Source organism: Aotus nancymaae, unplaced genomic scaffold (assembly GCF_030222135.1).
Source record: "Aotus nancymaae isolate 86718 unplaced genomic scaffold, 86718_ANA_hifiasm-v0.15.2.pri h1tg000017l, whole genome shotgun sequence".
In the NCBI taxonomy this organism is placed as follows: Eukaryota; Metazoa; Chordata; class Mammalia; order Primates; family Aotidae; genus Aotus; species Aotus nancymaae.
In genome coordinates, this window is record NW_026988429.1 from 178,264 (window position 1) to 200,327 (window position 22,064).

Below are 22,064 nucleotides of genomic sequence, written 5' to 3' on the forward strand. Positions count from 1 at the left end.
ATATTCTCATTTAGGATGAAAAGAGGAGAAAGAGCCACAAAATATACAAAGCCAATCCAGTTACCTGCATTATCACTTCGCAAGGGTTTTCCCCCAACTGGCAAGGATGCCTTAGTCACTACCCTCTTACTGTAGATTCCTTCCTTATGTCTAATGTTAACAGTGGCTGAGACGTCATCATCTCTCGTGCCTAGCACCTGTGCTGGGAAGTCTGGAGCAACGGCATCATTGGATCCTACAGAAGAATGGGAAAGTAATATAATTAACACAAATATGGACATGATATTGAGAAAGACTTTTTTAAAATTTGCCTTTTAGACCAATTCTATGAAAAAAGCACTACAATGGGTAGGATAATCAGAAGGAAATGTCAGTCAAAACTGAAGTTGTAAGCTATGTAACATAAATTCTAATAAAACAAGGCAGAGATGCAAATGACATAAGAGAAGACGTAAAATGGAGAATCGGTTCAGGAGAGAGAATATTTCCAGCTCACTACAGTTTTGGAGGTAGGAGAAAATGAATTGTACCTTGGAAAAAAAGTTTTTTGATGTGGAGAGGAAGGAAGAAAGGCATTTTGGGCAGAAGTTACAGCATAAGCAAAGACAAGAAGTATTTAAGAATAGTGGACACTATATAATCAGGCTGGATTACAGAATACATTAAGGAGAGTGGTAGGAGATATTAAAAAATAATTGTTTGTAATAAATTCAGCAGTACATGGGATCCCAAGTTGAAGAGTATAAATTTTATTGTATATGAAATGCAACACAATGGAAGATTTTTAAATAAAAGAATAATATAATTAGCTATGTTTCCAGAAGATTAATCTGACAAAATACAAAAGACAAAACACTGAAAGGAAAATGATAGATGATAAGTAAAAGATTTGAAAGTATTTAATTTTCTTTTAGAATATATTTCAACATTCCTACATTCCTTGATAAAATAAATTAATCCATGCCACATCTAACAGTCAAAAGAACATTTCTAGACATATAAAGGTTTATACTAATTACAGAATTATCTTCTATAAAACGATTTTTTTTCCCCTAAGATCCTGTATTTCCTGAACTCCTAGTATGGGTACGGCAATAAGAATTAGGTAAGTACCAGTCTCATCAGTTTAGTGCACAGTAAGCCATGAAGAGTTTTTCAGGACAGATTGCAAGGATAATACCAAGCCTTCTAGGCCAAATAGACAGATTATATTGGTCTCTTCTCAACTTCTGTAACATCACTTTCTCTTATTTGCCTCCTACCTCTCTGGAACCTTATTATCTTTTCTTTTGCCAAATCTCTTAATGCTGGAGCTCTTCAAGGAGTCAGAACTGGTCTTTCTTCTCTTCCTAGATAAACTTATCGACCACCAATGTATATGCTGATGAACAACAAATAATATACCATTGGCCAAGACCTTTCTTCTCAGCACCTGACTCTAGCATTCAGGGTAACACACCTAGCTCTTACAGCATTTTTACGGAAATAAGAAAAAGATGTCTCTTCCTCAAATAAAAATGTTTAAGTTACCTATACATTGTGGTACAACACAAACAACTGTAAATGGTGGTCATTCTCTTCACAAATCCTCCTAGGGAGTACACACCAGCAGCAGCATGCACACGCACACTCTGCACCACCCCCCTTGTTCTCCAAGAGAGGTGGCTCTGTCAAGTTCAGTCAGGTGAGGAACAATTACATCTCTGAGAGCAGTGGGTGAACGAGCAAGAGAATCAACCTCAGAGGAGGTGACGGGCAGCTGAGAGAGAGTGCAGCCACATGTGTGTGTGTCAGTGAATGTAGGTATACTGATTTTCCTGTACCTGTGCATAGCTATAATATGTGCAAGTATAGATTTATGTTTGGGGCAACACAAGAGTTAACATTATTGCTCCAGAACTCTAAAGATATGGGGTATTCATGCACATCTGTGTGTTTTCATGAAAGTATATATTTATAATGTGAATAGTGCCACCTTATATGTGGCGTGCATTGCACACAAACTTAACATGTGTAAATCAACTCTGCCTACATTCAATTGCAGACCTAACATCTCTATGTGGGTGTACAACAGGAATCTCTCTCTTTTTTTTTTTTTGAGACTGAGTCTTGCTCTGTCGCCAGGCTTGAGTGCAGTGGCATGATCTCGGCTCACTGCAACCTCCACCTCCCGGGTTTAAGCGATTCTCCTGCCTAAGCCTACCAAGTAGCTGGGACTACAGGTGTGCACCACCACACCCAGATAATTTTTGTATTTTTAGTAGAGATGGGATTTCACCATGTTGACCAGGATGGTCTTGATCTCTTGACCTCATGATACACCCACCTTGGCCCTTCAAAGTCTTGGGATTACAGGCGTGAGCCACTGCGCCCAGCCAGAATCTCATTTTTAACATGAGATATTTTGATCATCTTCCCCAAATCTGTTTCTTCCTCAATCTCCAACTCAGCAAATGGAACCTCTATTCACCTAGTTGCTCATTCCAGACATTTTTTTCATGCTCTTCTCCCTCACTCTTCATATTCTATCATCAAATCTAGGAGAAACTATTTCTAAAAGGAAGTTGACTATCCATTTCTCCCTATCTCTATTGATAATATGAATACTGATGCTACCTACCATCTCTAGTACCGTCTACAGCAACAGATTTCTAACTAACTGGTGTCTCTACTTGCACTTTAACCCGCCGCCGCATGGCTCTCTGCCTTCCCATTTATAAATCATTTCTCCACATAGTGGCAAGAATAAACTTTACAAGTATAAATCAACCATAACTTGCAATAGTACTAGAATAAAACCCAAACATTTTAATACAGTTGATAGGCTCCTGCATGATCTTGAAGCTACTTAGCCCACTATGCTCTACCCTGTTAAATAAAACTTATGGCAGTCCATCATTTTAGACTAAGCTGTTGCACTAGACCCCAACAGACCAAACCAAAATGTAGTCACTTGTGCCATACAACCAAACTGAAACTTTAAGGAAGAAGGAAAGTCCCAAAATGGGCCAGTTTTTTCTAAAAACAAGAGATTCACAGCAACTAATTTAAAAAGGGGCCAGTTTACCCTGAGCTGGCATAAAAAGGAACTTCTCTCTGCTTTAATCTTTACCAGGAAAGTAACCTGAAGTAACCTATGTTAATCAATAAGCTTTTTTTGGTATTACAGATGATCCACCACTTACAATGGAGTTATATCCCGTTAAGTCCATCATAAGTTGAAAATACTGTAAGTCAAAAATGTATTTAATGCCCCTAACCTACCAAGCATCATAGCTTAGCCCAGTCTACTTTAAACATGTTCAGAACACTTACAATAGCCTACAAGTGGACAAAATCATCTAACATGAAGCCTATTTTATAATACAGTATCACATAGCTCATATAGTTTATTATCACCATATGAGTATGGTGATACTGAAGTATGGTTTCTACTAAATGTGTATCACTTCCATACCATCATAAAGTCAAAAAATAGTTAAGTGGAACCATTGTACATTGAGGACTATTTGTATTGTGTTTCCTTGTTCCTGGTCTGGCTACCTTACCAGAACCAACTGCTCTGCCATGCCCAATGTACCTTTTCTTTATTATAGAATGAGATGTTGCCCGATTCATGAATCACTACGAAAACCAATTAGATCTTTAAATTTGTTGAAATTTCAATCCACGCTGCCTTCTTTCCATTTGTCAAATGCATCGAGCTCTTTTCTGCTTCAGGGGTTTTCCCCATCTTGTTCTCTCTGGCCAGAACAGTCTCACACTCCACTCTTTGCCTACCTAACTCATCCTTATCCTCTGGAGTTCAATTCAAAAGTTTCTTCCTTGAAAAGGGCTTCATAAGTTTGTAAAACACAACTGGGTCTACTTGTTTATCTTGGAACTCTTTATTTTCTTAGCATTTATCATTTGTAATTATGTACTTATTTGTGGTTATCTGTCACCCAACGTGAACATAAACACCATGATAGTTTATTTTGAGCAATACTGAAATTGTAACACCTACCACAGTATATCTGCTTGGAACATGGTAATATCTTTAATACCTATTGTTTGAATAAACACATGAACATGAGCTGACAGCCTCCTATCATTAAAAAAAAAAAAAAAAACCTGATCATTGTAGAAAATTCAGGAAAGTATGAAGGAAACAATAAAAAATAAAACAACTAAACCTTGGTTATATATCCTACTAAGTGAACATATACAGGAATCATTACTATTTTTTAACTAAAGTAGAGATACATTTTAAATGAAATTTAGGGTTTAAAGTCAGCATGTGAGGTGAAATCCTTGTCAGAGGGTCAAAATCACCCTTGAAGGTATCTTACGAAGGCATATGCTGAAACTGACATCCTGTCTGCTCAAGAGACCCACCAGGGTCCACTTTTTCCTCCAGGCTTGCAACATGTCACTGCGCCTGAATCTGACCACTTGATGATATACCTGATACTGTACCAAAAAGACATTTCTTCAAACTCAAGAATCACACCCAGGCAAGCCAGATACGATGTTTACACTGTAAAAGGCAAACCCAAGGACTACAGTGAACTTTGAGAACGAAGTTTGCCATCTTTCATTACATACTCCTCCGTAGTCGTATGTTCACAAAGGATAGAGTGCATGCACAAAACACCTGTACTTTTAAAATTCTTTCTCTCCTCTTTTGTTAAATATATGTATTTGAACTTAAGTTAAATACATGTATGAGACAATATCAATGTATGCTAAAATTATTTATCATAGCTAAAGACATCTCACTGAATTCTACTCATCTGATTTAATTGTTTATGCTATCTTAAAGTTTCCTATGTTTCTTGTTCTATTATTTTGCTAATTTCATATACTCAATAGTGATTTGGAAGATAGATTTCTACTTTTAAAATTCAATTAAGTTTCTTTTTTTGGTAACTTCTTAAGTTTTTTAACTGTGGTAATACATACATAAAACATAACCATGACTGGTGCAGTGGCTCACAACTATAATCCCAGCACTTTGGGAGGCTGAGGTGGGCAGATCACTTGAGTTCAGGAGTTTGAGACCAGCCTGGCCAACATGGTGAAACCCCATCTCTGCTAAAAATACAAAAATTAGCTGGGCATGGTAGCAGATGCCTGTAATCCCAGCTACTCAGGAGGCTGAGGCAGGAGAACTGCTTGAATCTGGGAGGCGGAGGCTGCAGTGAGCCGAGATTGTGTCACTATACTCCAGCCTAGGTGACTAAGCAAGACTCCATCTCAAAAAAAAAAAAAAAAAAAAAAAACAAAGTAACCATTTTTAAGTGTACAGTTTAGTGGCATTAAGTATATTCACACTGTTATGCAACCATCACCACCATCTATTCATCTTCCCAGACTTAAACTCTGTACCCATTAAACAATAACTTCCCACTCTCCCTACCCCCAGCCCCTGGTAAACACAGTTCTACTTTCTGTCTCTATGAATCTGACTTTTCTGGGTACCTTATATAAGTAAAATTACACATTATTTGTCCTTTTCTGACTGGCTTATTTCGCTTGGCCTAATGTCTTCAGAGTTCATCTATATTGTGGCATGTATCAGAATTTCATTCCTCTTTAAGGCTGAATAATACTCCATTGCACATATACATCACATTTTGTTTATCCATTCATAGATCAACAGACATTTGGGTTGTTTCCACCTCTTGGTCATTGTGAATAATGCTGTTATCGGGTGTATGAACAGCTCTTCAAGATCCTACTTTCACTTAGTTGGGGTATATATTTAAAAGTGGAATTACTGGATCATACTAATTCTATATTTATTTTTTTGAGGAACAGCCACAATGTTTTTCATATTGGCTATACCATTTTACATTCCCGCCAGCAAAAGCAAGGGTTCCAAATTCTCCACGTCCCTGACAACACTGATAATGTTCCATTCTGTTTGTTTTTTAAAATAAGTAATTCTAATGGATGTGAAGTGGTATCTTACTGTGGTTTTGGGGTGGTATTTCAACATGATTAATGATGTAGAGAAGATTTTCATGTGCCTATTGGCTATTTGCACGTCTTCCTTAGAGAAATGTCCATCAGATTCTGTGCCCATTTATGGATTAGATTATTTGGGTTATTGTTCTAAGAGTTCTTTACATATTCTAGATATTAATCCCTCATCAGATAAATGATTTGCAAGTATTTTCTCCTGTGATTCACCTTTTCATTCTGCTGACTGTATTTTGTGTACAGAAGTTTTGAATTCTGATAAAGTCTAACATATATTTTTTTGTTTTGTTGACTATGTTTTTTTGTTTTTGTTCTTTGAGACATGGTCTCACTCTGTTGTCCAGACTGGAGAGCAGGGGTACAATCAGAGCTCACTGCAGCTATAAACTTCGAGGTTCAAGTGATACTCATGCCTCAGCCTTCCAAGTAGCTGGGACTACAGACGTAGACCATCATGCCAGGCTGACTTTTAATTTTTTGCAGAGACAGGGTCTTGCTATTGCCCAGGTTGATCTCAAACTCCTGGGCTCAGGCAATCCTCCCATCTCGGCCTCCCAGAGTTCTGGTATTATAGGAGTGAGTCATCGCACCTGGCCTGGACATTTAAATAATACAACGTAGCAACTCTGGAAATCAGATTCTACTTCCATCCCTGGGTTTGTTGTTGCTTTATGTTGTTTGTTTAATAACTTTTCTAAACTAATTCTGTAAAGTCTATATTCTTTGTTACGTGTGGCCATTGCAGTTACTACTCAATTAGCTTAGTGGTCAGCTAATGCCTGAACAGAGATTTCCTTAAATGCCTAGAACCAATAAATCTCCCAGCCTTCATCAAATGGCTCCATGCACATATTGGGATGTACCTTCAGCACTGACCTAGGCAGCTGTCAACTCTACCTTAGCCTTCCCTTTTCTTCTTATATAGAGCCTCAACATCAACCAGAGATAACACTTGGCCCCTGGGGTCTTTCCCGAGAATACACAGGCCTATGACTGTATGGGATCTCCCAGAGTCTTAGGAATATGTCAGAGCCTTTCAAAGCACCCATCAACCTCTTATCCTTAAGTTTTCCTTTTAAGCTTTTCAGTTAGTTTACTGTCTACCTCAACTGTTAGTCCTCACTTCAGCCATTTTAACATTAAAATACTTGCCTGTAAAAATGTTTTTGATAAACTTCTTTCCCTCTCCTTCACCAGAGGCCTTTAGAACTGGATGGCTCCCAGTCAGGTCAAGTAAAGACAAGCCTTTTCAGTGAAATCTTCCATGGAACCATGAGATAGGTCAAATACTGACAATTCTTTGGGAAGGAAGTTTAAAGACAGATCCAGCTCCATTTTGCTTCCTTTGGTCTTGGGAAAGAAAGTTGTATTTCTTAAGGCTATCACTGAGCGGAGGTACTGGGAATGGGACGATTAGGGCAAGTTAAAATGAAAACGCTTACTGTTCTTAGTGGGATTCAGCCATTTTTCTTGAATAAATACTCCCTGGCTTGCTATTAAGACTGGTTAATGTGCTCGCTTCGGCAGCACATATACTAAAATTGGAACGATACAGAGAAGATTAGCATGGCCCCTGCGCAAGGATGACACGCAAATTCGTGAAGCGTTCCATATTTTTAAAGTCTCAGGATACAAAATCAATGTGCAAAAATCACAAGCATTCCTATACACCAATAACAGACTTAAAGAGAGCCAAATCAAGAACGAACTGCCATTCACAATTGCTACAGAGAGAATAAAATACCTAGGAATACAACCAACAAGGAACCATAAAGGACCTCTTCAAGGAGAACTACAAACCACTGCTCAACGAAATAAGAGAGGACACAAACAGATGGAGAAACATTCCATGTTCATGGTTAGGAAGAATTAATATCGTGAAAATGGCCATACTGCCCAAAGTAATTTATAGATTCAACGCTATCCCCATCAAGCTACCAATGACCTTCTTCACAGAACTGGAAAAAACCACCTTAAACTTCATATGGAACCAAAAGAGAGCCCGCAGAGCCAAGTCAATTCTAAGCAAAAAGAACAAAGCAGGAGGCATCACACTACCGGACATCAAACTCTACTACAAGGCTACAGTAATCAAAACAGCATGGTACTGGTACCAAAACAGAGATATAGACCAATGGAACAGAACAGAGGCGTCAGAGGCGACACAACATATCTACAACCACCCGATCTTTGACAAACCTGATAAAAACAAGCAATGGGGAAAGGAGTCCCTGTTCAATAAGTGGTGTTGGGAAAACTGGCTTGCCATATGCAGGAAGCAGAAACTCGACCCCTTCCTGACACCTTACACTAAAATAGACTCTAGATGGATTAAAACCTTAACCATAAGACCTAACACCATAAAAACACTAGATGGAAACCTAGGCAAACCCATTCAGGACATAGGCGTAGGCAAGGACTTTATGACCAAAACACCAAAAGCATTGGCAACAAAAGCCAAAATAGACAAATGGGACCTAATCAAACTCCACAGCTTCTGCACGGCGAAAGGAACAGTCAATAGAGTGAATCGACAACCAACAGAATGGGAAAAAATTTTGCAGCCTACCCGTCTGACAAAGGCTGATATCCAGAATTTACAACGAGCTAAAAAAGATTTACAAGAAAAAAACAAACAAGCCCATTCAAAAATGGGCAAAGGATATGAACAGATACTTTACAAAAGAAGACATACATGAGTCCAACAAACATATGAAAAAATGCTCATCATCACTGGTCATTAGAGAAATGCAAATCAAAACTACATTGAGATACCATCTCACGCCAGTTAGAATGGCGATCATTAAAAAATCTGGAGACAACAGATGCTGGAGAGGATGTGGAGAAATAGGAACACTTTTACACTGTTGGTGGGAGTGTAAATTAGTTCAACTACTGTGGAAAACAGTGTGGCGATTCCTCAAGGACCTAGAAATAGAAATTCCATTTGACCCAGCAATCCCATTACTGGGCATATATCCAAAGGATTATAAATCGTTCTACTATAAGGACACATGCACACTAATGTTCATTGCAGCACAGTTTACAATAGCAAAGACCTGGAACCAACCCAAATGCCCATTGATGATAGACTGGACAGGAAAAATGTGGCACATATACACCATGGAATATTATGCAGCCATTAAAAACGAGGAGTTCGCGTCCTTTGTAGGGACATGGATGAACCTGGAAACCATCATTCTCAGCAAACTGACACAAAAACACAAAATCAAACACCACATGTTCTCACTCATAGGCGGGTGTTGAACAAGGAGAACACATGGACACAGGGAGGGGAGCACTATACACGGGGGTCTGTTGGGGGGGAGTTGGGGGGACAGCGAGGGGGTGGGGAGTTGGGGAGGGATAGCATGGGGAGAAATGCCAGATATAGGTGAAGGGGAGGGAGGCAGCAAATCACACTGCCACGTATGCACCTATGCAACAACCTTGCACGTTTTTCACATGTACCCCAAAACCTAAAATGCAATTAAAAAAAAAAAAAAAAAAAAGACTGGTTAATTTCCAAACATTTATCTCTTTCTTTGGATGCTGTTGCCTTGGTTTTTTGTCGTTGTTGTTATTTGGATCTTATGATTTCTATTATTTACTTATTCTCACTGAAGAACAATTATTTCGCCCAAATATTTGCTAACAATGATGTATGTCTTGCTCTTGGCTCCAAACGCTAATTGGCTCCTCTCACAGCTATAGATATACAACATATTCATAGATAATGGCTAGGAATTAGAACAATTCCTAGGCTTTCATCTAGTATAGGTCTATGGGTCTGAGAAAGGATTGTTTTCTATTCCCAACTTCCTCACTCTCAGAATAGATGGTGAACATGAAAAAACAATCTCAAGTGTGTATGGCAACTAGATCTCTTCTTGTCATACTGATGCATACGGTACTTTATTACAGACACTATATTTCTCAGGATACAGTGTGCCCCTCCTGAGTCATTTTCTTCTCTCATTACCCACACTGTTCAATCTTTCTCTAAGTTAATCTCTCCAACCAGATGGAAGTGCTAGTGACATATATGGATGGTAGGACAATGGAGGCCTCAGAAAGTATTGGCACATCTGACCAGGTTTCTACTGTTCACAGACATTCTGTCTTTTGAACTATGAGTAAGTGGGATATAAGATTTTTCTACCTATAATCAATAAGTGAGCTTGTTTTCTTTCCGGTAGCCAATAAGAGTGTTCTTAAAACCATAGACTTGTAAGGAGTAAACATTTCTTCACTTATGCAATAAACTTAATCTTAACTTTTGGTGAGTATTTTTGTGGTTCTTTTTTCAATGCCATCATTATAGGAAATTAAGCAAGGCTGTATCAGAGGCTTTAATGCAGTTACCATCAGAAGCTACTTTGGTTCTCTTTCATATAAAAGTAACTAAAATGTCTACCTAAGACCAGGAACAACTTCTCCTTTCTTTGTAATTTCTATACATATAGTGATATTTATGGACAATCATGGAAAAAACAATTTGTCTAAAGTAAACCAAGTCATCCCCTGTGGACAACTCAAAACACTGTCCCACCAATCAAAACCCAACACAAGACCAACTCTGCACCCTTAACTTAAAATCCCCACAGGAAATACTTATCTAGTCCCTCCATGGGGTACTATTCATTTCCTAACTCTGCAGCTCCTCCATAGTGGATTCACAGGGATGCCACAAGATATTTTTAAATTCTAGGTAAAGGATAGTGATAAACTACTAGCTCAAGGTCAAAGTGTCATCAGATAGTGCTATGTTCCTTTCAATGTTGTGCCTTTGCAAAAGCTGGATTTTTGGCAGCTGCTGTAATAAAAAGCAGAAAATAAGAGTGTCCAGTCTCATCTCACAGTTTGGGAAGTTGCACAGTGTCTAACAGCTACACATATGTCATTAGTAAGTAACCGTGGTTATTTATGAACAAAATTTTCTTTCAAACACCAAAACCAAAAAGAAATAACAATTTTGTTAAGTCATTAGATCAAAACAATTAGTATTTATGTCCTAATTCTTTAGTTGCTATTTGAAGAAACTAATTGTTTATTATACATAAAGCTGAGAAAATAAATCAATGAAATACTAAGGGTGCGGTAAACCAAGAAAGCTTAGAAACTTTGCCCTAGATGGAGCCCACTAACCCAAATAATGATCCATACAATTTCCTTCATCGAATATTTATAAATGCTTATGTGTATATAATATATCTGATCAAATAACTCACCTCTCTGAACCAGAGATCAAGGTATGAAAAGTTCCATATTTCACTGAAAAATTAAAGAGCACTTGCCTTTTGTCACTTCAGAATCAACTAGTCAAAACACAAATAAAATCTTGAATAATAAAATTTTGAATAATTTCTGCATAATACCTGAATGGGAGCTTTCAACGGTGGTATCTGATTTGGAATCCGAAGATGGAGGAATTTGTCTTAACTGTGGAACATAGTACATCTTCGTGCTACCAGAAGGCTTATATGGCAATAATAAAGGCTGACCTAAGGAGGTAAAAATCAGACATTTATCAATTCATTGAACAAATATGGAATGCCTTCTATGTGCCAGGCAGTGTTCATGATTTTTGGAATGTATGAGTAAACAGACAGAAATGTATCTCTGCCTTCAAGAAGAATGAGAATTCTGAGGAGGAAAATAGAGAGTAAATAATTAACATACTAAATAAGTAAATTATCTAGCATTTTAATAAATTATAAGTGATACAGGGAAAATACAGAAATGCTGAGGGTAATCAGGCATACAGGAGAAATTGGGGTTTACGATGTGGAGAAAAGAGAGTTTAAATAGAATGGTAGGGATAGGTTTCATTGAGATGACTTTTTAACATTCCATTCCATATACAGATGACTCTAACCAAAAAACATCTTATCTTACATTGAACCCACTGGTCATAATTAACCGTTTATACTGGTCTTACTCTGCTTCCAGAGTCATAGACCTTAAGTCTAATTCTCATCTATGTGACAGAGCTTCAAAACAGTTTCTACTGCAAGACTATTAATTTTCAATATTAAGAAAATACATAAAAGTAAAAACTACAAGGTCCTACCACTCAAGGATAATTATTATTAACATTTTAATGTATATCTTACCCATCTTTTCCTGTTTTTTTATGTGTTTACAAAGCTGTCTGCATACAGTATGCATAATTTGAAATTCAGCTTTTCTACTTTATAATATTCATTTTACTTCCTATTCTTCACACTTCTATGGTTATACCACAGGTTAAAGATAGTCAACTCTTACTCTAATGTTGAAAATTTAGGTTGAGTTAAAATGTCCAATTATAAAGAATTCTGAGAATGAAGACTTTCCGGCTTATACTTATTCTCCCCCATGATCCACCTGAAATAAATTCTCTTTTTCAAAGTGAAAAATTACACCATTTATGAAGTTTTAAAAAAAAGTACTGACGGCTAAATTGCTTACTGTCTGTGACTATTTACTCTTCCTCATATGTATATGTATGGTCATTAAGAAATGATTAACTGCTAATAAGGGTAAATGGAATCTCACTTTTAAAATATGCCCTTATGGAGGTTTAATTTTTTTTCATATATTAGTTTTTCATTCATGATTGGTAGAAACTGTCTAATGTCCCCTCGTGTCCAACTTCCCTCCCTCCTTACATCTATATACTATGTTATCCAATCTCCCACCCAGCCATGTATGTACGTGTGAATAACTTTGTTCCTCCTGTAGGATGAGCGAGAGAATGTGTGCAACTTCCAGGCATTCAGATAAAGGTATCCCATTAAAGCCCCCCACTTCCTAGGTACTGCAAATCATGATAGCTGTAGCAGTTAGTTACTCTAGACCCAGAAATGGAAGTCACACTTCCAGAGATGGAAGGATGCCAGAGCACATATGCAGCTCAGTTATCTGCTCTAGACTACTTACCTGTAATTTAGGGTTTCTGTGATAAAATAGCTTATACCATAGCCTAAAGTAATAAGAAATGCAATTCCCAGGAAAGTCTTGGTGATGTACTAGAATCAGAGCCAGGGGACTTGGGGGGCATGCAACCTAGTAAGACACCAGCCAAAATGGCTAAGGGAGCACTTGCACCACTCCACACCCAAACCCAGGCAGCACAGCTTGCAGCTTCAGGAGAGATTCCTTCCTTTCAATTTAGGAAGATGGAAAATTAAACAGGCCTTTGTCTTGCAACCTGGATACCAGCTCAGCCAAGATACGACAGAGATGCCAGGCAGAGTCCTGAGGCCCCTATTCCATGACTTGGCTTCTGGACACCATTTCTAGACACACCCTGGGCCAGAAAGGAACCCGCTGCCTTGCAAGGAAGGACCCAGTCTGAGTGGGATTCATCATCTGCTGACTGAAGAGCACTTGGGTCCTGAATAGTCAGCAGTGGTAGGCAGGCAGTTCTCACCTGGGTGACTCTAGAGATGTGCTGGCTTCAGGCGTGCACATTCCCAAACATGGTGGCTATAAGGAGAGAGAGGATCCCTTTGCCTGAGAAAGGGAGATGGAAGATGAACTAGGACTTTGTTCTGCAGTTAGGTGCCAGCTCAGCCACAGAGGGGTAGAGTACCAAGTAGGCTCCAGGAGTTCCTAATTCCAGGTCTTGGCTTGTGAATGGCATTTCTGGACCTGCCTTGGGCCACAGGGGAGACCACTGCCCTGAAGGGAGAGTCCCAGGCCTAGCAACATTCATCCCAAACTGACAAAAGAGCCCTTGGGCCTTGAATGAATATCAGTGGTAGGCAAGCAGTACTCACCACAAGCCTGGGGCAGTGGTGGCCATGGGGAGTGACTTCTCTGTTTATGGAAAAAAGAGGAAAGAACGGGAAGAACTTTGTCTTGTGGCATGGATGCCAGTTCAGCCACAGCAGAATAAAGCACTAAGGTTTCAGGTCATGGTTCCCAGACAGCAATTCTGTACCTGCCTAGGGCCAGAGGAAATCGCCACCCTGAAGGGAAGCACACAAGACTGCCTGGTTTTGCCATCTTTTGATTGTAGAGCCCCAGGGTCTTGAGCAAACATAAGCAGTATCCAGGAAGTGGTTACTGTAGACCTCAGGTGAGACCCAGTTGTGTGCTGGCTTCAGGTCTGACCTAGAACAATCCCACTGGTGGTGGCCACAGCCACAGGGGTGCTTGTGTCACCCCTCCCCCAGCTCCAAACAGCTCAGCACAGAGAGAGACTCCATTTCTTTGGGAGAAAGTAAAGGAAGGGAACACGAGTCTCTACCTAGTAACCCAGAGAATTCTTCTGGACCTTATCAAAGACTTCTGATATGGTTTGTCTCCGAGTCCCCACTCAAATCTCATCTCAAATTGTAATCTCCACATGTCAAGGCAGAGACCTGGTAGGAGGTGACTACATTATAGGGGTGGTTCTCCCACATTGTTCTCATGATAGTGAGGGAGTTCTCATGAGATCTTGATGGTTTAAAAGTGGCAGTTTCCCCTGTGCTCTCTCTCTCCTGCTGCCATGTAAGACATGTCTTGTTTCCCCTTCACTTTCTGCCATGACTGTAAGTTTCCTGAGACCTTCTCAGCCATGTGGAACTGTGAGTCAATTAAACCTCTTTTATTTGTAAATTAGCCAGTCTCAGGAAGTATCTCTAAAGCAATGTGAAAAGGAACTAATACAAAGAATTGGTACCAGAAGTGGGGTACTACTATAATCTGAAAAAGCTGAAACAACTCGGTAACTGGGTAACAGGCAGAGGTTGGAACAGTTTGGAGGGCTTAGAGGAAGACAGGAAGATGTGGGAAGGTCTGGAACATCCAAAAGGCTTACAGAATGGGCTCTGACCAAAATGCTGACAGTAATATGGACAATGAAGTCCAGGTTAAGGTGGTCTCAGATGGAGATGAGAAACTTGTTGGGAACAGAATGGGCTCTGACCAAAATGCTGACAGTAATATGGACAATGAAGTCCAGGTTAAGGTGGTCTCAGATGGAGATGAGAAACTTGTTGGGAACTGGAGTAAAGGTCACTCTTGCTATGCATTAGTAAAGAGACTGGCAGCATTTTGCCCCCGCCCTAGAGATCTATGGAACACTGAACTTGAAAGAGATGATTCAGGGCATCTGGCGGGAGAAATTTCTGAACAGCAAAGCATTCAAAAGGTGACCTGGCTTATTGTGAAAGCATTCAGTCATGTATATTCACAAAGAGAGAGTCTGAAATTGGAACGTAGGTTTAAAAGGGAAGCAGAACATGAAGGTTTGGAAAATTTGCAGCCTGACTATGTGGTAGAAAAGAAAAACTCATTCAAGGTATTCAAGCTGGCTGCGGAAGTTTGCGTAAGTAATGAGGAGCCAAATGTTAACAGCCAAGATAATGGGGAAAGTGTCTCCAGGGCAGTCCAGAGATCTTAACTGGAGTCCCTTCCATCACAGGCCGGAAGGACTAGGAGGGAAATATGGTTTTGTGGGCCAGGTCCATGACCTAGCTTCTCTGTGCAGCCTTGGGACTTGGGGCCCTGTGTCCCAGCTGCTCCAGTTCCAACTGTGGCTAAAAGGGAACAAGGTACAGCTCAGGACATTGCTTCAGAGGATGCAAGCACCAAGCATGGGCAGCTTCCACGTGGTGTTGGGCCTACAGGTGTGAAGAAGACAAGAGTTGAGCTTTGGGAGCATCCACCTAGATTTCAGAGGATACATGAATGCCTGGATGTCCAGGCAGAAGTCTGCTGCAGGGGCAGAGCCCTTATGGAGAACCTCTACTAGGGCAATGCAGAGTGGTAATATGGGGTTGGAGCCCCCATTAACAGTCCCTACTTGGGCACTGCCTAGTGGAGTTGTGAGAAGAGGGCCATCATCCTAAAGACCCCAGAATGGTAGATCCACCAAAAGCTTGCACTGTGCACCTGGAAAAGCCACAGGCACTCAACACCAGCTCATGACAGTAGCTGTGGGGACTGTATCCTGCAAAGCCACAGGGGTGGAGCTGCCCAAGGCTGTGGGAGCCCATCCCTTGCATCAGCGTGCCCTGGATGTATAACATGGAGTCAAAGGAAATTCTGGAGCTTTGAGATTTAAAGATTTAATGACTGCTCAGCCAGGTTTCCAACTGGAATGGGGCCTATAACCCCTTTGTTTTAGCCAACTTATCTCATTTGGAATGGGAACATTTGCCCAGTGCTTTTACCTCCACTGTACCTTGGAAGTAACTAACTTGTTTTCTTATTTTACACGTTCATAGGCAGAAGGGACCTACCTGCCCTGTCTCAGATAAGATTTTGAACTTGAACTTTTGGGTTAACGCTAGAATGAGTTAGGACTCTGGGGGACTGTTGGGAAGGCACGATTGGTTTTCAAACGTGAAAAGGACATGAGATTTGGGAGGGGACAGGAGAGGAATAATATGGTTTGGCTCTGTGTCCCCACCCAACTCTCATCTCAAATTATAATCCCCACATGTTGAGGGAGGGAACTGGTGGGAAGTGACCAGAGCATGGAGGGCAGTTTCTCTCATGCTGTTCTTGTAATACTGAGAGAATTCTCATGAGATCTTGATGGTTTTAACGTGGCATTTTTCCCTGAGCCCCCTCTCTCTCCTGCCACCATGTAAGATGTGTCTTGCTTTCCCTTCACCTTCTGCCATGACTTTAAGTTTCCTCAGGCCTACCCAGCCATGCAGACCTGAGTCAATTAAACCCCCTTTCTTTATAAATTACCCAGTCTCAGGTAGCATACTTACAGTAGTTTGAAAATGGACAAATACAACCTCCAAAGTGGTACCTCTATGAGTGTGCAAGAGCCACAGTGTTACTAGGTTTGAGGTGTCCCCTAATGGAGATATAGCTACAGTGATAAAAAACTCAGACCACAACACCCAACTTCCTTTGAATTTCTGGAAAGCATTCCCAAGAAGGATGGGTATAAACAAAGTCAGTGTGTGAAGACTACAATAAGTACCTAATTCTTCAATGCTCAGACACCAACAAACATCCACAAGCTTTAAGACCATCAATGAAAACATGACCTCACCAAACATGACACTAGAAACCAATCCTGGAGAAACAGAGATATGGAATCTTTCAGACAAATAAATCAAAACATCTCTTTCGGCTGGGGGCAGTGGCTCATGCCTGTAATGCCAGCACTTTGGGAGGCCAAGGCGGGTGGATTACTTGAGGTCAGGCGTTCAAGACCAGCCTGGCCAACATGGTGAAACCTCATCTCTAATAAAAATATAAAAATTAGCTGGGCATGGTGGCAGATGCCTGTAGTCCCAGATACTCAAAAGGCTGAGGCAGGAGAATTGCTTGAACCCAGGGAGTGGAGGCTGCAGTGAGCCGAGATTGTGCCACTGTACTCCAGCCTTGGCGACAGAGTGAGACTCTGTTAAAAAAAAAATCTCTTTTGAGAAAACTCAAAGGAATTCAAGATAACAGAGGAAGAACTCAGAATCCTGTAAGATAAATTTAACAAAAAGACTGAAATAACTAAAAAGAATCAAGCAGAAAAATTGGAATAGAAAAATACACTTAACAGACTGAAGAATGCATCAGACTCTTAACAGCAAAATTGATTAAACACAAGAAAACCATCAATGAGCTTGAAGACAGGCTATTTAAAAATACAGTCGGAGGAGACAAAAGAAAAAAGGGAATAAAAAAGAATAAAGCATGCCTACAGGATCTGGAAAATAGCCTCAAAAGGGCAAATCTAAAATAAAAAATAAAAAGCACTAGACTCCTCTCAAAAGCAGTAGATTCCTCCTTTCAAAAGACATACAGTGGTTGAATGAATGCATAAAAAAACAAGACCCAACAATCTATTCCCTACGAGAAACACAATTAACCTAAAAGACCACAAATAGACTAAAAATAAAGGGATGGAAAAAGATATCCCACACAAATAGAAACCAAAAGACAGGAAGAATAGCTATACTAATATCAGACAAAATAGACATTAAGACAAAAATTATGGCCGGGCGTGGTGGCTAATGCCTATAATCCAGCACTTTGGGAGGCCGAGGTGGGTGGATCATGAGGTCAGAAGTTTGAGACCAGCCTGGCCAACATGGTGAAACCCCATCTCCAGTAAAAATACAAAAATTAGCCAGGCGTTTCTTGGCGGGTGCCTGTAATCTGGCTACTCAGGAGGCTGAGGTAGGAGAATCACTTGAACCTGGGAGGCAGAGGTTGTAGTGAGCCAAGACCATGCCACTGCACTCCAGCCTGGGCAACAGAGCAAGATCCTGTCCCAAAAAAAAAAAATTATAAAAACATTATATAATGATAAAGTGATCAATTCAGCAAGAGGATATAACAATTGTAAACATATATGCACCCAACACTGGAGTACCCAGATATATAAAGCAAGTATTTTTAGAGCTAAAGAGAGGGAGAGAACCAAATACAATAATAGCTGTAATCTTCAATACCCCACCTTCAGCATTGGACAGATCATCTAGACAGAAAATCAAGAAAGATACATCAAATGGACCTAACAGATATTTACAGAACATTTCATCCAATGGCTGCAGAATACACATTCTTCTCAGCACATGGATCATTCTCAAGGATAGGCCGTATTTTAGGCCACAAAACAAGTCTTAAAATTCAAAAATCAATGCAATTATATCAAGTCATTTCTCTGATCACAATGGAATAAAACTAGAAATCAATAACAAGAGGAACTTTGGAAAACTATAAAATGAATGGAAATGAAACAATATGACCAGTGGGTGAATAAAGAAATCAAGAAATAAATTTATAAATTGAAACAAATGATAATGGAAACAGAACATACCAAAACCTATGGGATACAGCAAAAGCAATACTAAGAAGAAAGTTTTTAGGTATAAGCATCTACATGATAAAAAAAAAAAAATAGAAAAACTTCAAATAAACAACCTAATAATGTATGTTAATAAACTAGAAAACAAAATCCATAATTAGTAAAAGAAAAAACATAAAGATCAGAGCAGAAATAAATGAAATTGAAATGAGAAAAACAAGACAAAAGATGAAACAAAAGTTTGTTTGTTGAAAAGATAAACAAAATCAACAAACCTTTAGCCAGACTAAGAAAAACAGAGGGAAGACTCATGTAAACAAACTCAGAGATTAAAAAAAAAAAAGAGAGCTAAATTACAACCTATACCACAGAAATTTAAAGAATGATGAGACACTACTGTGAACAACTTTGTACCAATGAATTGAAAAAGCTAGAAAAAAATGGACAAATTCTTAGAAACGTGGAACATATCAACCAGGAAGAAATCCAAAATCTAAAGAGACCAGTAACAAGGTCAAGTAACAGTATAAAAACGTTCCTATTTCTCCATATCCTCTCCAGCATGTTGTCTCCAGATATTTTAATAATCGCCATTCTAACTGGCATGAGATGGTATCTCAATGTGGTTCTGATTTGCATTTCTCTAATGACCAGTGATGATGAACATTTTTTCATTGTTGGCCTCATGTATGTCTTCTTTTATAAAGTGTCTGTTCATGTCTTTTGCCCACTTTTGAATGGGCTTGTTTTTTTCTTGTAAATCTGTTTTAGTTCTTTGTAGATTCTGGATATTAGCCCTTTGTCAGATGGGTAGCTTGCAAAAATTTTTTCCCATTCTGTTGGTTGCTGGTTCATTCTAATGATTGTTCCTCTTGATGGGCAGAAGCTCTTAAGTTTAATTAGATCCCATTTGTCTATTTTGGCTTTTGTTGCCATTGCTTTTGGTGTTTCAGTCACGAAGTCTTTGCCTATTCCTATGTCCTGAATGGTGTTGCCTATGTTTTTTTCTAACCATGTGCAGAAAGCTGAAACTGGACCCATTCCTTACAAAACTTAACCCCTGATGGATTAAAGATTTAAACATCAGGTTACTTTTAAAAAGAAGCATAATTATCATATAGAGGTATTAATTTCTATCATTGGGCATGGCAAAGTGACCTCTAAGAAAGTCCAGTGCTAGAAATTAATAAAAAATGACCTCAACCCTATATATACAAGTGTGGTAAAGTCTGAGACAACTTAGGAATATTTGTACCACTCTGTCAGGCAAAAAACAAACAAAAAAACAAAAGAAAGAAAGAAAGGAAAAAAAAGCTGTAGCCTCCACTTCTATTTGGTCATTGCTGCAGTTATCGTTAGAATACTGATTTATTAATTTTCTTTCTCCATCAGTGTATATAAAATTTGATGGCAATGGCTGAATTTGCCATGCAGTTCACAGGTTGGAGAAAATTAACAGCAATGATTGGACAAAATTATAATGGACTCATAGCAGAAACAGCTATCACATGGATATGGATCTGAGACAAATAAGAAGTTTTTGAAGTTCTCAGAAACTTTGTTTGGATGCAGTAGTCTTAAAGTTACTTTGGACTGCCTGTGTAGGGGAAGAAGTAAATACACAGCAAATAATGGCTGCTTCCAGGAAAGGAAAAAAGGGCTGGAGAGAGGTAGAGGGACTTATTAATTTAAAGTAATGGGTAAGCAGTCATGTATTTAACATACTATTCTTTGTACCTTAAAATAATGTTTTGTGCCCAAAAAAAAACACCTCATAAATTTTTACTTTTCATCCACAGTATTGAAAATAATACTGTATTAGTAAAGCAAATATTCTTTGATAAAAAATTTATATGACCCATAAATCACTGTCTCTATACCTTGATCCATTTGATGACAGTAGAGGTTTAAAATATGCTTTTATAGCTGTTTCTTCGCTTGTGTTTCTGCCACCACCATTAGCATACCACACCCTAGGATAGCTATTGACCCATTAGCCTGAGTCTCAGAAAGAAGTATCTGAAACAGACCCAAACCATTTCTGTAGCTTACAGCCAGCCCAGCCAAAGTCCAATTGACACATAAGCCTGTAAGTAAGAAAAACAAATGTTTACTGTTATAAACTATGGAGATTTTACAGGCTGTTATACTGTATCACTGTGGCAATAGGTAACCAACACATAAAGGTGTTGTGATAATTTATTAAACTTTATATATATATATATATATATATATATATATATATATATTTTGGTATGCTTTAGTTTCATAAGAAAAATGTTCAAGAATGATAACCATCTTAATATATAAATGTACTTACTTCAATGCAATTTCAATGCTGACTCAAAGAATTTTCTTTATGTTTAGGTATATTTCATCTATATGTGTAGATAGGCAAGTTTTTTGTGTAAGTAGAGAAACTTAAAATGTACTTAGCCCAGATTTGTCTAAAACAGTAAATATTTTAAAAATTAGTAAAGTTTCCATCTTCATTTGGGGAAGAATGGAAACTAACTTGTTAATTTTCCTGCTACTTACCCAAAAAAGAAAATAATTTACAATTTGCTGTAATTCTAAACGTTGTATATAAAAGTACTATCAAAATATCACTGAAACTATAGCACATAAAACACTCTAAATGTTGACATTACGGTAGAGACTGCTAGCTGTTCACCAAAATCCATTTCTTTTGAATTTTGGAAAACACAGCTAAACTACATTCCTGGCCAGTGGAAAGTGATTTGGGTTACTACCAGACCTGGCCTGTAAACACCTCCTATGTGTGCTCCTCCATGCTTTTTGTTTCTTCCAGTTGACCATGAAGGTAAATCCAATATAACTTTGGGTTATGTATTTTAAAGACAACAGAGCAAGCAGTCAACCTGGGTCTCTGCTGATTGCTTTATAAGCAAGAGAAAAACTGCTATCGTGTTTGCACTAACATATGTTTATGCATCTATTTGTTATAGTATATACATACTCTCTCTATATACATAGTATATAACATTACTATAATACAAGATAATTTATCTGCCCACTTAAAAGCAGACCTCAATTACTTTCAAGCTGTTATGAACTACTTGTATTTTTACTGCAAATATGACGAGGCAAAAGTAAGTTTTAACCACAAACAGCATAAGTTCTATAGGTTAACTCTGCTAGAAATTAAGATAAAAATATAATAAATCATATTCTGTTGACAGCTATGTAAATAAAAGACAGATATAATCATAGAGCCCCTAATTCTTAAATTAAAATTAGGTTTTCTGACTAGAAAGACACAATCACTTCTAAGATAATTACACAAAAGAGTGGTCTAACAACCTAAAATGTAATCATATTCTCT

General features: G+C 38.7%; 1 protein-coding gene and 1 non-coding gene across 13 annotated transcripts in view; one reads left to right on the forward strand and one right to left on the reverse strand.

Annotated features, from left to right (window-relative positions):
- The window catches only part of LOC135275608 (centrosome-associated protein ALMS1-like), a 271,819-nt gene that overhangs the window by 134,831 nt on the left and 114,924 nt on the right, over positions 1-22,064 (reverse strand). For all 12 annotated transcript variants that reach the window (XR_010343217.1, XR_010343218.1, XR_010343219.1 and 9 more), the window contains 2 exons: positions 11,346-11,471; positions 65-235 (listed from right to left, as the gene is read on the reverse strand). Coding sequence is in view for 8 of the 12 variants with exons in the window: in XM_064377819.1 (XP_064233889.1) it covers positions 65-235; positions 11,346-11,471 (297 nt within the window). In the remaining 4 variants the exon portion in view is untranslated. The remainder of the gene's footprint in view (positions 1-64; positions 236-11,345; positions 11,472-22,064) is intronic.
- On the forward strand, positions 7,479-7,585 carry LOC135275641 (U6 spliceosomal RNA). Its single transcript, XR_010343246.1, has one exon. It is a non-coding gene; the product is annotated as a U6 spliceosomal RNA (small nuclear RNA).